This window comes from Scaptodrosophila lebanonensis, unplaced genomic scaffold, assembly GCF_003285725.1.
Source record: "Scaptodrosophila lebanonensis strain 11010-0011.00,11010-0021.00 unplaced genomic scaffold, SlebRS2 tig00001415-arrow-pilon, whole genome shotgun sequence".
Lineage (NCBI taxonomy): Eukaryota > Metazoa > Arthropoda > Insecta > Diptera > Drosophilidae > Scaptodrosophila > Scaptodrosophila lebanonensis.
In genome coordinates this window covers 8,537,027-8,551,423 of record NW_022060742.1, presented here as the reverse complement: position 1 = coordinate 8,551,423, position 14,397 = coordinate 8,537,027, and the positions used below count along the sequence as shown (strand labels likewise).

Here is a 14,397-nt window from a genome sequence, read left to right as displayed (position 1 = left end):
GCCGGCTATACTTGCAGCTGCTCGGCGTGATTGTGAGTGACTGTTGTTGCGAGTGTGGGCGTGGGTGTGGGCGTCAGCAGGAGTGGGCATTGCAGTTATCCTTTTTGCCACTTTAGGCTGATCGGCTAGAGGCCGGTATGTACTTTTATTCCATGGCATAATTGAACACATAAACCAAAAGGGCGCGACGTGCTGCTGAATCATCAGCAGCCAAAACCATAAATTCAATAGCTCTTCACTTTTATGCAAAAAACGCTCACGTCTTGGTCGGGCTGTGCAATTGCTACAGGACCGGCAAGCTGCCACTGCCGACGTCACAGGCAAACGACAATTCCATTAAAAGTTGTACACTGTCACTTTGCGTTAACTTATCTTTGGAGCATGTTGTGCGATCGCATTTTTATTGTCGCCATTGTTTCTGCAATACCCACACACTAGCATGTGGAACCCTAGCACACACACCTACTGTTGCACAGTGATGCGACCACAGCCATTTTTCAGCTAGATTTCTTTCACATTATTTTTTTGCAGTCCAGAACTCCAAATTTTTGTATTGTTTTTTCTGCAAATTAACATACCTAACTACTATATGTTGTTTTTAAAACTATCAATTCATATTAATATTAGCTTCTTGATAGTACTATTAACTAAAAAGTTTTAAATATTATATTTATTTTGTATTTTTATTTTTATTTGGAATACTTATCAGTAAATACAAAGACAAAGCTAGTAAAATAAAAAATAGTTTAAAATGATAAATAAAAATTTAAAAAAGACACAAATTCAAAATGTGTTTGGAAAATAAATCAACAATAATATGATTATAGTCACTTTACTACGATATTTGCTTAACATAGTACCAGATTTAATTATTTTACACAAAAATGTCATAATGGGCAATATTTTCTGACTGCCAGAAGTGGATCCACTATTTAAGGAACTATGTATATATGATTCAATATAAATAGTATATAATGGTGACAAAAGCACATTAAATTACTAATTTTTTTATTGCACTTCGATGATTGTTCAAATTCCCAGCATTCCTTTAGGCAGTAGTTCTTTCAGAGCGACTCCCAGCATAATAAGCAATAAGCCTTTGCAATAATTTTTACGAATTTCATCATTTCCTGAAGGCATAATGTCAAATAATTTTTCTTTTCTGTAACATGTTATCCGTTTGGAAACAACATTTAAGGCAAGGTATGTGTATTTTTCAATGAATTTTGAATCTTTTAACAACCTTTAGCGATTTTTACAGATCCATCTCATTCTTTCATCAACAATTGGCATCACTGCCGCAACAGAGCGCTCTTCGCCAATGCTCTGCTGTTTTTGTCGCATGCTTTTTCTGTAGCACTTCGTTTTTCACAATGCTTTGCATGCGCTGCTCCCTATAAGTACACACTTATGTATGTGTGTGTGAGCCCAGCCTGTCATATTCCATGTTTGTGCTTGCGACAAAAGCTTTGCTTCTGCGTCGTCGTCGACGTCGACGTCGCTGCTCACACAATCAGCAACTCGGCATCTTGTTCGCTGTCCCTTTGTGCGCCTTTCGCCTGAATTGCATTAAAAAGGCAGCAATACCCGGCCGAGCAGTCGGGCTGCCAGCCTGCCAGCCTGCCAGGCTTCCAAGCAGCCAGGCGGCCAAATGTTCGGGCCAGGCCAACCTTGTTCTGCCACAGAAAAAGACATCGTCGCCGCCGCCATCGCCGTTGCCGTTGCTCCCCATGCCTCATTTTTAATGTGCACTTTACTGCACGTATGGATAGTATGTATGTGTGTCGGTTTGCAACTCGGCTGCAATTCTCAACATACAGTAAAAGCCCCCCTAACTGGCACATTAAACGAACATATGACAAGATCGTGAAGCTTCATAAATAAACATTTCACCAGCTTTTTCAAAAGCAATGCTATATCAGTAAGAGTACAAGTTCCTTTACAAAAATAATTGAGTTCTTCATTTTTAATTTAAAACCAAATATTTCGAACATCGGACAAACTATGAACAAAGTAAAAATGTTGAATGGCCAAAAAATATATGGATCGTTTGTTCGTTCAAATCTTCACTGTTTTTGAGAGTCTTTGTGTGTATATGTTTGTTGTTGTTGTTTTCGTAGCTGTACTGGTTGGGCATGTGCCACTGCCTCCGCCACACTCCACAGCCGCCAAACATGCAGCACCATATTGTGGCCCAACTTCGTTTATCGCTAACCTTGTTAGGATTGTAAAATGTAAACTGAAGGCGTTGGTTGCTTGCTGGCCTGCCTGCCTGCCCACCTCCTGTCTCCTGTCTCCTGCCTGCCTGCCCGCCTGATCCGCTCCTTCCTACTATTTTGCCATACACTCGACCAAATCTGCACTACAGTTGCAGTCTTGAATTGCCCTCGCAGTGTCTAGTGTAGAGCTTGGAGTGCTGCACTCGACGATTGCCACGCTTCGGCACACGTTGCCATCGGAGGAGGCTTAATCGAAAAACGGGCGCACAGTCTTTGGCTGCCGCCCTGCGGTTAGGAGTGTCGCCAGACAAGACCAGAGCCGGCCAGAGCGGGCCAACTCGAAACCAAACGAAGGTGCGCGTGCGCAGCCAGCAACCAGCAACGTGTTCATTTTTCATGACTCTTTTCTACTTTTGGCCATATTTCTCTGTTGTTGTTGTTGTTGTTGTGGTTGAAATTATGCCCAGTAGTCATGCAAAGGGTGGCCGCTGCCACAAAACTGGCGCAGAATGTGTAGCAGAAAATTGGTTCGCCGTTTTGAGCGATGCCCAGCAACAGGAATCTTGAGTGATGCACTGACTGACTGCCTGACTAAATGACGGACTCCACTTTGACTGAGTGAATGACTTCTTGACTGACTGCGGCTTGATTGCTCGCTTGTCTATGTCTGCGCACACACACACACACACACACACACATGGCTTGGCAGTCAAATCAGTGAAGACACAGACTTCCACCTCGACTGTGGTGGCAGTGACATCCAACCATGCAACGTCCAATGCTGACGACGCTGACAACGCTGGCAACACTCGCAACTCTGGTTCAGTTCATCACAAATTCTTTACCAGCATTTCCATGTTTCCACCCGACAAAAATATACACAGTTCTCGAAATAACATATTAATTTAAGTTATATTGAAAGACCCTCTGCGCGAAGTATTTAAGAAAGAAAGTAGTAGACAGACCTTATTTTAAAGATGCACGATGAGACGAATCGATATGGCCAAGCTTGATATTCAAGGTCTCCTAAGTCGGCGTCAAGATTATTTACTTTCCGATGGATCAGCCTGTATTCCATCAATTCTTCTCAATTGATTTCATCAATGCGTGACATATTTGTTAAACATCGCTTTTTTGGAGAATCAATTTTGCATGTCAAGCAAAATGGATAAATGAATCAGTACATTATTACATGAATCGAATTTTTTATTGTTATATTTATTTGTTATTTTTCAGAACATAAAGCTGTTGATGCAGAAAATCAATAAAAAAAAATATAACTTTAAATAAACAAAATTGAAATCTAAAAAAGCCTTTGTAAATTACAATAATATTTTATTTGCTAATCGGCCAGCTATGTCCCGGTTCATAGCACAATGTAGTCAGAGACCTAACAAAAATAAATAGATGTAAAGGAATTAAAATAATAATCAACAATAATAAAAATATAGTAAAATTAAATTAAAATATTTGAATAATAGACAATGCAAATATATTTTAAAAACTGAAAAGTGGAGAATAACTGATCCGGTGGGGACGGTTTACTCGCCAGTCCGGCAAGCTATGCCCCAGCTCGCAGCCAAGGTAATCAGTGATTATCTCGGAATGATAATAGAGGTTTTTAGTAAGGGGAGGTACAGTTTACTAGAGAGCAAGAAAGTGATTCAAATTAATGATGGCTTAAAATTGCAGCTAACCTAAAATTCAATAAACTAACACCCAACCTTGAAGTGTAGCCAACGCAGCCTAATTACCACAATTCCTACCAAAATAACTTAAAAGTTCAAAACTACTTCTGGCAACTAAGTATGTACGTACATTAATACTGAAATACTAAAACTGAGTTACATTTTTTTGTATTATTTTTGAAAAAGCAAAAATGAGAGATTTCAAAACGTGCATCATGAAAAATATATGCAAGCTCGATCTCATCTGAAATGTTGTTCAGCAATACTGGATGAATCCGAGAGAATGCACCCAAAAAGAGCTTCCGATATTGATAAAGAGAGAGCTCAACTAACTATTATATAAATACTCTTTGATATATTTGAATATTTTTAAAATACAATACAATTATTGAAATGAATATTACAACTAATTTCGGCATAGAAGTTTCGTTAGATTTACGTTAACTACTTTATTAAAACTTTTGATTTTGTTGGCGACTTATTCGAAGATTTTTTGAAAGATCGGTAAATACTCGAGTGCTCGAACATGCCACTTTGTTTAGGCATTGCAACACTAAATATTTATACCTTGTACCCAAAAGGTAAAGGCGAATACTAGTGTTTTTTACTTTAAATGCTCTATAAAGGTCTTCTGTACAATTTGTAAAAACATTGAAGTTCTCGATAGTTTCGTTTATTTGGTTTCTCTTTCAGTTTTGTTTTAATGGTTTTCGAACCTTTTCGACCATCATTCTTGGTCTTTTATTTTGTACCAGACTCTTTCAAATGTTTTAAGAAACGTACACCTTAAAAATTCTCGCTTGCATTTGTCGGGTGGACTGCCGCCGGGACGTGAGTAAGAAAAGCTGCGTCTACGATTCGCATACAGAATTCGATTTTGATGCGTATTGATGGGCGCGCTGCCAGCAGCTTGACATTAAGCAGCTTTAGATTAATGATGCCGCATTAGTCAGTGTCACTTATTGGACTTGGCTGCATAATACCTACACACGCACACACACACACACAAACATAGTATATCATTGTGTCTACATTTATTTGTTGTTGTTGCGTTTTTTGGCAGACATGTGAGCAGCTGCTCGCATATGGGAGTTTAGAAAGGCCTGCCATCTATAACGCCCAAATTGACGCTTCTCGTTTAAAGTTACTCATTAAGAAATCTGTGGAAGTCCAAATAAATGTAAATTACAGATCACAAGAATGAGACTCAATTGGTGGTACAAGCCCATCAACGAAAGGGGCACGCACACAACACGATGAGAAATGCAGAGAAACCACATAAAAATTAATTTCAACATTGTGTTTCCGATATCATCGATCAATAACTGTCAACACAGCGGTAGTATTGTCGGTCACTCTATACTCTACCTACAGTTGGGCACTCCAATATTGTGGATATTGATATTGGAGACAAAAATACAAACTTATAGTTACCAAAAACTAGCAGCTGTTTCAACTGTATGCGTAATATTAATATTTTAAGTAACAGTTTAGAAACCATTGTTACAAATAAACTTAATTTGTCGGCATAATTTTCTAATGAATTTCCGAAGCTCATCTTTATTTAAAAACTGAAACTAAAAGGCTTCTTGATAGTTAGTCGATTACTTCTATTCTTCGATTACTTCTATAAGCTTATATAATCTAATCTATTCCTTTAAACGGTTTCTCATTTCCTTATAAATTCTAGTGATTACTGATCTCCACTTTAAAAGCTGAAAAAGAGGTCGCAGATCTTAGCAGGATAATACTCCTTTGCCACCTGGAATGCCAACAAAAAAGTTTCTTTTGAGATAAATATGATAATCTACATTTGACGCAAAAAGATCGGACCTTTCAGGTAAGCTTTTAAGAATAGCAATAATTTAAGCTTGGAAGTAACTTTATTTATTATTTATATAGAACAAAATTCTGTATTTAAATATAAATACAGTTTTTCAAAATCTGTATTTAAAATTTGTTAAGGCTAGCACTCTTTTCTTGCAAATTTTTAAATAAATAAATTTTTATATTTGTATGGTAATTATGATCTTGTCAGTAAACACGAATCAGATATTCTTTTCAAAATGATAGTTTAATATAACATTGAGCGATAAATACATGTCTCTTCAAAAAGAGTTTGAATAGGGCGTTAATTTTTGATATTTTTTCTCCCTACTTATGAATATGGATAATAATATTATAAAAACTGAGCTGTTGTGCATTAGCAAGCTTCAACTTCTGCTGAAATGTTGTTGTCTGTGAAATTCGAATTTTATTTACTTCTAAAAGGAATTTGGAGGAAGTGCTCGAGGTTATGCAATTTTATATTTGTAAACATGTATTGTTAAGGTGCTAATCTGAATGCACGGCTTCAATACTTTGATTAAACAGAAAAAAAAATCATCTCTTTTTTTCTTACAAAGGGAAACAGTTCCTTTCCATTTGTGATTCCCGAGTCGCTTTAGTATTCTTCCAGAAATATTGTGGTATTAATATTGATTTATACATATTTACACATATTTTTATTGAAAATGAATATTACTATATATTGTTGAAAGGTTTCATCCAACTTTTGATATTTTTTCTCTCTACTTACTACTTTCCCTCTACTTCAACTTCTGCTGAAATGTTGATTTCTGTGAAATAGATATTTCATTTACTTCTAAAAGGAATTCATCATCTCTTTTTTTAAAAAGGAAAACAGTTCCTCTGCATTTGTGATTCCCGTGTCGTTCTTGTAGATATATATTTTATTTGCCTCAGTTTTAGAAAGCAGATAATTGTGGTAGCTATAATATTAATTTAAACATATGTTTATTTAAAATAAACATTACTAGTATGTATGGTTGAAAGGTCTCATCCAACTGCTTGAGGGCATCCTTTCTTCGACTTTCTTTTTTCTCGAATTCAACAATGCCTAACAACTTGGCCCTAAAATGTAATTCCTGCTCACACATAAAATATTTTTGTTTCTCCTCTTCAACGATTTACTGATTTTCGATTTCAGATTTGTTTCTGGCATTGTCTGCATGTGTTCGGACCAAAAGGTAAAGACCACCTGGCGTCTGTAAACGCTAATTGCAGACAGTGTTCGGGTACGTATCAAAGATGGTATAACGAACGAAAAAAGTCACTGCAAGGTGATGATATCAGCATGATCAAGCACTTAAATAAGTACAAATGATGCTCCATCTGAGGTGCCTTCCAACTTCCCTCGACCCCATTAGCCACTCTCTCCTTTCTCTCTCTCTCTCTCTCTCTGTCTGTCTGTCTATCTCAAAAGTTTACATTTCGTTAATTCAACGCGGCATGAAATCGGTTTTAAACTTTGTTGAACTTTAATTAACCGATTTGTTTCCACTAAGCTGACTTTGCTGAAAAGTAGAGAAATCATAGCGCGTCGTCGGCATCGTAAGCGTTGTAAGCGTCGTCGTCGTTGCTGTTTCCCCAAATAAGTTAAATTACATTTAAGCCGATTAAAGTTCACTTTGCAAGCGATTCGATTTGTCTAGTTTCTATATATGTGTGTGTATATCTATAGTATGTGTGGTGGTTTGCCTCTACGGCACTTATGTACATAGACACATGCGGAAAAGTTCAATAAAAGTGCCCAGCTTCATAAATTGAACAAATAAACTGAATTCGTTGCCAGCGAGCAACTGCATAGTTTTGTGATGATTCTCTTTTTCCCAAAACCTAATTTTCAATTTACAAAACTAATTAACAACAATTTTATTGGCTTTTAAGTCGTTCAAACACTCAACACTCACTTGATAATAAAATGCTAGATGCGTGTATTGTGTGTTTATGTTTGTGTTTTCGTATCTGTTAGATACACGGCGCACAGTGCGCTGCGATTGATCGACTGAGTATTTGTCGAGTTTGAAGATTTGTTTGCTTTGTCCGCCGTCTGAGCCGTCTGTGCAACCGTGCGTCAATTCTATAGAAATCCAGTTCACAACAAAGCCAACAATACCGACTTTAATGTTAACGTTGACCAACCAAATCGCTATACTCCCTACAGTGGAGCCTGTTCAGATTTCAAAATGAATTCACAAGATTGTTTTAATTGTTGAATTCCTTTAGCCCTCCCTTAACACGGCGGTTAAGTTCCTAGAAAACCTAGTTCTAAGACATGGATTCAATACAAAATATGGGATTATGTTCCTAGATTTCATCAAGTTTCTGATGTTTTTAAGGTCCAAACATTTTCAAAATTAACAAAAAATTATGAATATTGAAATGTTGAATATTTATCGTTACCAGATTCATATTATTAAAATGGAAAATATTTTTAAGCGTAATATATGTTAAAGCAGCTGGCAAGTGGCATTATATTCTAATTAAAAGCCGTTTTCGTGCTAAACATTTTTTTTCTTGTTGTAGTCCTCTCGCTTGCAAAAGAATTGGTTTTGCGATTGTTTATTGGCTTTTAATCGATTTTTGTAGAACACTTTATAAAGTAAAAGTATTTTTTCCTACTCTCTCATAAACTGGAATAGTCTTTTCAACCTGCTATGCGAATCTTTCTTGAAGTTTTTCTATCATATAAGAAGGAGGTTTTCAGTGTGTTGAAAAAGAAAAACAGCAGATTTTTAATCATATTAAAAGACATCTTGTAAAGCCAGTGCTAGGTTAACTTCATTTAAACAATATTTGTAAATTATAAATCAATAAAACTCAACTGCATTTATTATGCTTTGATGCAAGATTTGCGACAAATAGAAACAAACTCCAACCTTCTTCCGGTCTCTCAAAGCCACAGTCCACTGCCGCTTCAATACTCATCAGTCTCCTCACTCTTTTCTCTGGTCGCGGTGTGTTAATTAAATAGGCGTAGGGGCTACGTGAAAATAAAGTACAATAACTAGCGCAACAATGTGCTGGCCAGTTGATTTGGTGTGTCTGATTGGCAAATTTTATGGAGCACTTCAGCAGCGCTCACTCATTCACCAATGCGATCGAAAAACAAAAAACAAAACAAAAGGCCCGACTCCGAAAACTGAAGGAAATGAAAAAATGCATCTGCAAATCAGTCAGCAACTGTAGCCAAAAACAGACGCGGTCCAAGGTGTCGGCATCGTTGTCGGTGTCGGTGTCGGTGTCGGTGTCGGTGACGGTGTCGGTGCCAGTGTCTGTTATCGACGGCGGACCTCGAGCCTAGGTGCCAGCTAGCTTGGAGTATCGCATGCCGTGGCCAAGACTGGCAGCCAAAGGCCGCCTGAAGTTGAGAATTGGCGCGGCACCGCGTGAAACTCGCGAGCGCTCCACAATGTGCCACAAATTTATGACACTACTAAAAATAGTAGTAGTAGTAGTCGTAGTAGTCGTTGTGGTAAATGGTAGTGAGTTCAAATACTGGCGCTGTTTATAAGCATATACAGACCTATATCTATCTACAGCCTCCTTACGTTACGGTTGCGGCTTCGGCTGCTGTTTTAGTAATTGTTGTTGTTGTTGTTGTTGCTGGCGTTGTAAATGCTGCAAGTTACATTATGTTGTCTTTGTTTCTGGTGCGCATTACATGAAAATTATATGCAACTGAAAATGCCATTTAAAAGCAGATAAATAAAGTTAATGCCAAGTCTGGCAGGAAAGCAGCCTGCCAGTCTGCCAGTCCGGCCGAGCCTTGTGACATGCGAAGGCTGCAAAGTGTCGTGCAGGGATATTTATGTGCGTACGTTATATTGCCGTGTGGCAAGCTCCTTTTTCTTCCCCATCTTGCGAGTGTCCTGCGGCGCAGCTGGCGTTGCACGTAGAATGTCAAACAGAAGACTCAGATATACATTGTAGCTTTGCTTTGACGAAACTTTCTGTATTGGCTTACAGTTAATGTTATTTATAGGCAATCACAGGTTTTTAATCGTCCATCTACGATTAGTTTATTCTACAAAGAGTGATTTTATAAACAATCTGTCCGATGGCAGCTAAAGAAACTAATCAGGCTATATACGGTTTGTAATGGATACATACAGGGTGCGCCATCTTTTATGTCGGTATGCAAACATTGAATATTCTTGAAAATAAACAACCGATTTTCAAGTATGAGATATTTTTATTTAATTTGGTTCTGTACAGTTTCTTGAACTGAGGTTTTCAACACTGGTCTACTCAAGTCAATCGGTTCACTAATGACAAAGTTATTCAATATCTACATAAAGATGGCGCACCCTGTATGGATAACGCAAGTCTGCTTCGCAAGTTTGGTGTCCCTAGCTGTTATCGGAGTTATCTATGTTCATACTAGAGATGGAATAACTGAAATAAACCTTTAGAAAACGGCACGCTCACACACGACAAAAATTATTCTAAACGGTGCCCAACACGAACCTGTTATAACCATTAAATGAAAACGACAAATTTATTAATATTAAGCACTACAAATTTGTATTAAGAAATACAAATTTACTGATCTATATTTGAGCTAAGAAGTCGATCTCGTCGCTCATTTAAAATTTGTCCATAAATTGAAAAACCTCGTTCACTTGTTTGAAGAGCTGACAGGGATATTGAGTACACTTAATTCTGTTTTAACACGGTCTTTTTTTACACTATTTTGATTTAACACGGATTGAAAATTAAATATTTTATTTATGGTTGCACGACTTTATTCCATTTAGCACGATTCAAAATAATATATGGGCAATGACTATTTTACACGGTTTTTTTTAAGCGTCTTTTTCAGGAACGGTGTAAAAACAGAATTAGGTGTATATATCTTGATATTTGCCTTAGCAATTCAAAATTTGTTGTTTTTTTTTCAGTTAACCCACAAATTCCTAGATCAAGAACACTACAATAGTTAAATATTCTTGACGTGCCCAGAAAAATTTGTTTAATTATTGGTGTCAAAAAATTAAAAAAAAAGTTGTGTTTCTATTAGATGCTTGGTTTTCTTATACAAATATTAAATCGCTACTTAAGACATAATTCCCTTTTTATTCCGATCCGTAAAAAATATAATATATAAAATTAACTCCAACAATTGAACTGAATAAACACTAAAAGCGATTTAATTTCCGATATATTGCCCAACATTCGATTTTTTATTACTTTATTATTTGTTTATTTGTATTAAATTTTGTAGAATATACCAAATTTAGTGTTGGATATAAATTAATTGAATAATTAATATATTCCAAACTGGTATACATAGTTGAGTTATAATTAAAGTTTTATTAATGTAATGTAGCAAATACTAATTTCTTAAGAATATGCTGTTGTCCCATCCACCCTACTCTCCAGATTTTCGTTTGAGTCGAATGACAGGTTATCACCACCAAGAAGGTCTACTTTGCAGACCTCCCGAAAAAGCCTTTTTTAGACGGGTTAAAAAAATTGGAGATAAATCGGGACTTTTCAAAAATGTTGGTTTTTCTTTTTTCTTTCTTCCAATAAATGCTAGAATTAAGAAATTTACTTCTTAACACAACAATCAACAGAAAATGTATTTGTATTGCAATATGGGAAAAAATGTATTCAGTAGGATCAGACTTATCGAGGCATTATATTTTTAAATTTCCATTGGAACTGTTGTTATTGTTCAGTTACTTTAAAGTCGACATATCTGTGTTTAAATGCTCAATTGATTGGCAATAAAATACATATACGGGTATTACCAATGACTCACAGACTTTTAAAACAATTTCAACACTGTACCAGCCCCTTTAATTTTTGTTGTTAGATTGCTGGAATTCTTGGCTGAAATTCCAGCCACAGCTTTTGTGTGGGTACATTAAAAAAAAAATTGAAAAAAAACTTGATACACCTTCAATACCGTTAAGGGCAAAAATTGGCTTGCGTGCAACAAACTAGCGTCTGCGTCCAGAGACTACTTTAAGCTGCATACGCTAAATGGTACTCAAAGGAAGCAATAAATAACAATTAATTGTATTATTAAACTAATTCGGCCAACCTGAAACGCTGGTCGATGCTTGATGGCTGATGGTTCATGTTACTCGATGGCTTGCCATCAGTCATGCGATAAATTTTGGGCACATAAATATGGTAGCGCATTGAGCTCTGCAACATAAACGCTCGCTAATTTACATTTTGAGGCAGAAAGGCAGTAAGGCTGGCTGGTTTGATGGCAGGCAACAAAAGTAAAAGTTGGTTGCGAACGTTGTTTCTAAAATTGCGCCCTCGGGCTTTCAAAGGCCGAGCCGGGCAATCAATTATTGAATCAGTCAATGATCAGCAAGGAGCTGTTGGTGTCGCTGCCGTTGCCGTAGCCGTTGCTGACACAACACGCATTTCACGCAAAAACTTTTGGACGTACCTAAATGGTTCCCAGACGCGGGCGAGAGTCGCACCAATCGTCCAAAAGATACAAATAATAGCAATAATTAATACAGATATGTTGTCTTGGTGTGTGTCGCAAAACAGAAACAAGTAATCACGGCTCATACATACAAACAAAACTTGCACTTATGTAATGTACTTATACCCAGCGCTAAAAGATAAACGGAACTCTAACCCATTTTTAATTGCGATTTTGAAAAAATATTAAATCAGATTCAGATGTTGAATTTGAACCATGGGCTTACCACATATGTACATACAAATCCGACTACAGCCCTCTATACTTTTCGTAATTTCTGAGTTTTGTAGGCCTGAACCACTTTTGAACCAGTTCTGTGCCATTTTTAATTCGGACCACCTTTCAAACCATATAATTAATGAGTTTTCAATAGTAATAATCGCATCTAATAACATAATTCTTCTCAAACTAACCTACTTCTAAAATTTAAGCTTAAATATTTACCTATATAAAAAAGTTATAAAATTAAAGTTATTATTATTATTATTTTCTACCCATAAAAAATCAGTATAAGAAAGCTCAGGGCTTATACAAATCAATCGCTCACAATTCGTGTAACGCACTAAACCATTTAGGAATCTAACATTTAGTTTAAAAAGTTAGTTTAATATTTTATCTTTGACCTTAGACCTTAAGTTCAGGAAAATTCAAATCCATTCATACAATAACAGAATATTACTTGTAGATAAATAAATAAATCTGGTTTGTTGTCATTTATTATTTTTTTCTTAAGTTTAGCGAAAAGTCTTTGACTGACCTTCTTCTTCTTTATTCTTTTTGAAAATTGTTTTATTGAAATGTTAAACGAATAGTGTGAAATTATTATACTGTTGGGAATTTGTGGGTACAGTGGAGAAAAAGCTTCAAAAACAGCTGGATTTCTATTTACGCTTCAGCAAAGATGCCATCGTCTTCTCTATGAAGGGTCTCACGTAGTAGACATCAGTGTAGACACCAGGAAATTTGTGGCTGGCACAACCAATGCCGAAGGACACAATTCCACAAAGTTGCTTTCCATAGACCATGGGACCGCCAGAGTCAAATGTGCAGGCATCCTTTTGTCCCAACACCCCAGCACAGAACATACTATCCGTCAGAAACACCGATGCGCGATATGTTTTCTTGCACTGCTTCTTCTGAAGAATCGGAACAACGACGCTGCGTAGATGCATATGTGGAGTGGAAGCATTAGGATCGATCAGCCCCCAACCGGAGACTCTGAGATGTTCTCCAGCGGGCAGATGCTTACTACACAGCGACAGCGGGTTTATAGACTTGCCCCTAATGGGCTTCCGCAACAACAGCACAGCCACATCCATGTGCATATCATCCTCACGGAACGCTGCTGGCCTAACGACATCGACCAAGCCCACCCTAACGCCTGTTTCGCTCAGCGTACTGATGTTGCCCTCAATGATCCATTGATTCTTGAGGCCGCGTCCGATAAAACAATGAGCCGCAGAGACAACAATGCGATCGTTGATCAGCGTGCCGCCGCAGATAAATTCCCCACGATAACGCAAGGCCACCAGGTAGCCCCCAAGTTTTTGGTTCGTCATAGATTCGCCGCCAATGACACGCCGGTGAATATCCGATGGTAGCGCCACCTTCGCCAGCTCTGCACCATCTATCTCCTGCTCAGCCAAGGCAGAATGTCCACAAGTGTGTAGCAATATTATCCAACTGACCAGCAAGGGACACAACAAAAGTTGAAGATACATATTTGCCAATGCCCTATACCAGCTAAGACTTCTTAGTGACCCAGAAAGAGACTTATGCAATGCGCGACAAGAGCGACTATAAGTCGATTAGGTACCGCTTATTAAATGGTACTAAAAACACCACAGAATATTTTAGTTCAATTTCAAGCTTGACTAAAACTATTTGTGAAATATTTTTCTAGTTGTGGTTGCTTAATGTGTAAACATCTGGCGTATATAATACCATCGACTTGTAGACTTTTGACCTGCAAAAAACTGCCGTATATTCATCTGGCGTGTAGACATGTGACTTGTAGACATCTGACTTGTAGATATCTGAATTGTAGACATCTGACGTTTAGTCTTCTGACGTTTAGTCTTCCGACGTTTAGTCTTCTGACGTTTAGTCTTCTGACGTTTAGTCTTCTGACGTTTAGTCTTCTGACGTTTAGTCTTCTGACGTTTAGTCTTCTGACGTTTAGTCTTCT

General features: G+C 37.3%; 1 protein-coding gene across 1 annotated transcript; it reads right to left on the bottom strand.

Annotated features, from left to right (window-relative positions):
• Positions 1–12,962: 12,962 nt before the first annotated feature.
• On the bottom strand, positions 12,963–14,011 carry LOC115632920 (seminase). The gene has a single exon (XM_030530211.1). It carries the CDS (start codon positions 13,928–13,930, stop codon positions 13,091–13,093), a length of 840 nt encoding a protein of 279 aa, XP_030386071.1. The 5' UTR covers positions 13,931–14,011; the 3' UTR covers positions 12,963–13,090.
• Positions 14,012–14,397: the final 386 nt, after the last annotated feature.

Excerpts from the sequence above, each read along its gene's own strand:
- LOC115632920 (XM_030530211.1), bottom strand. The coding sequence starts at position 13,930 with ATGTATCTTCAACTTTTGTTGTGTCCCTTGCTGGTCAGTTGGATAATA.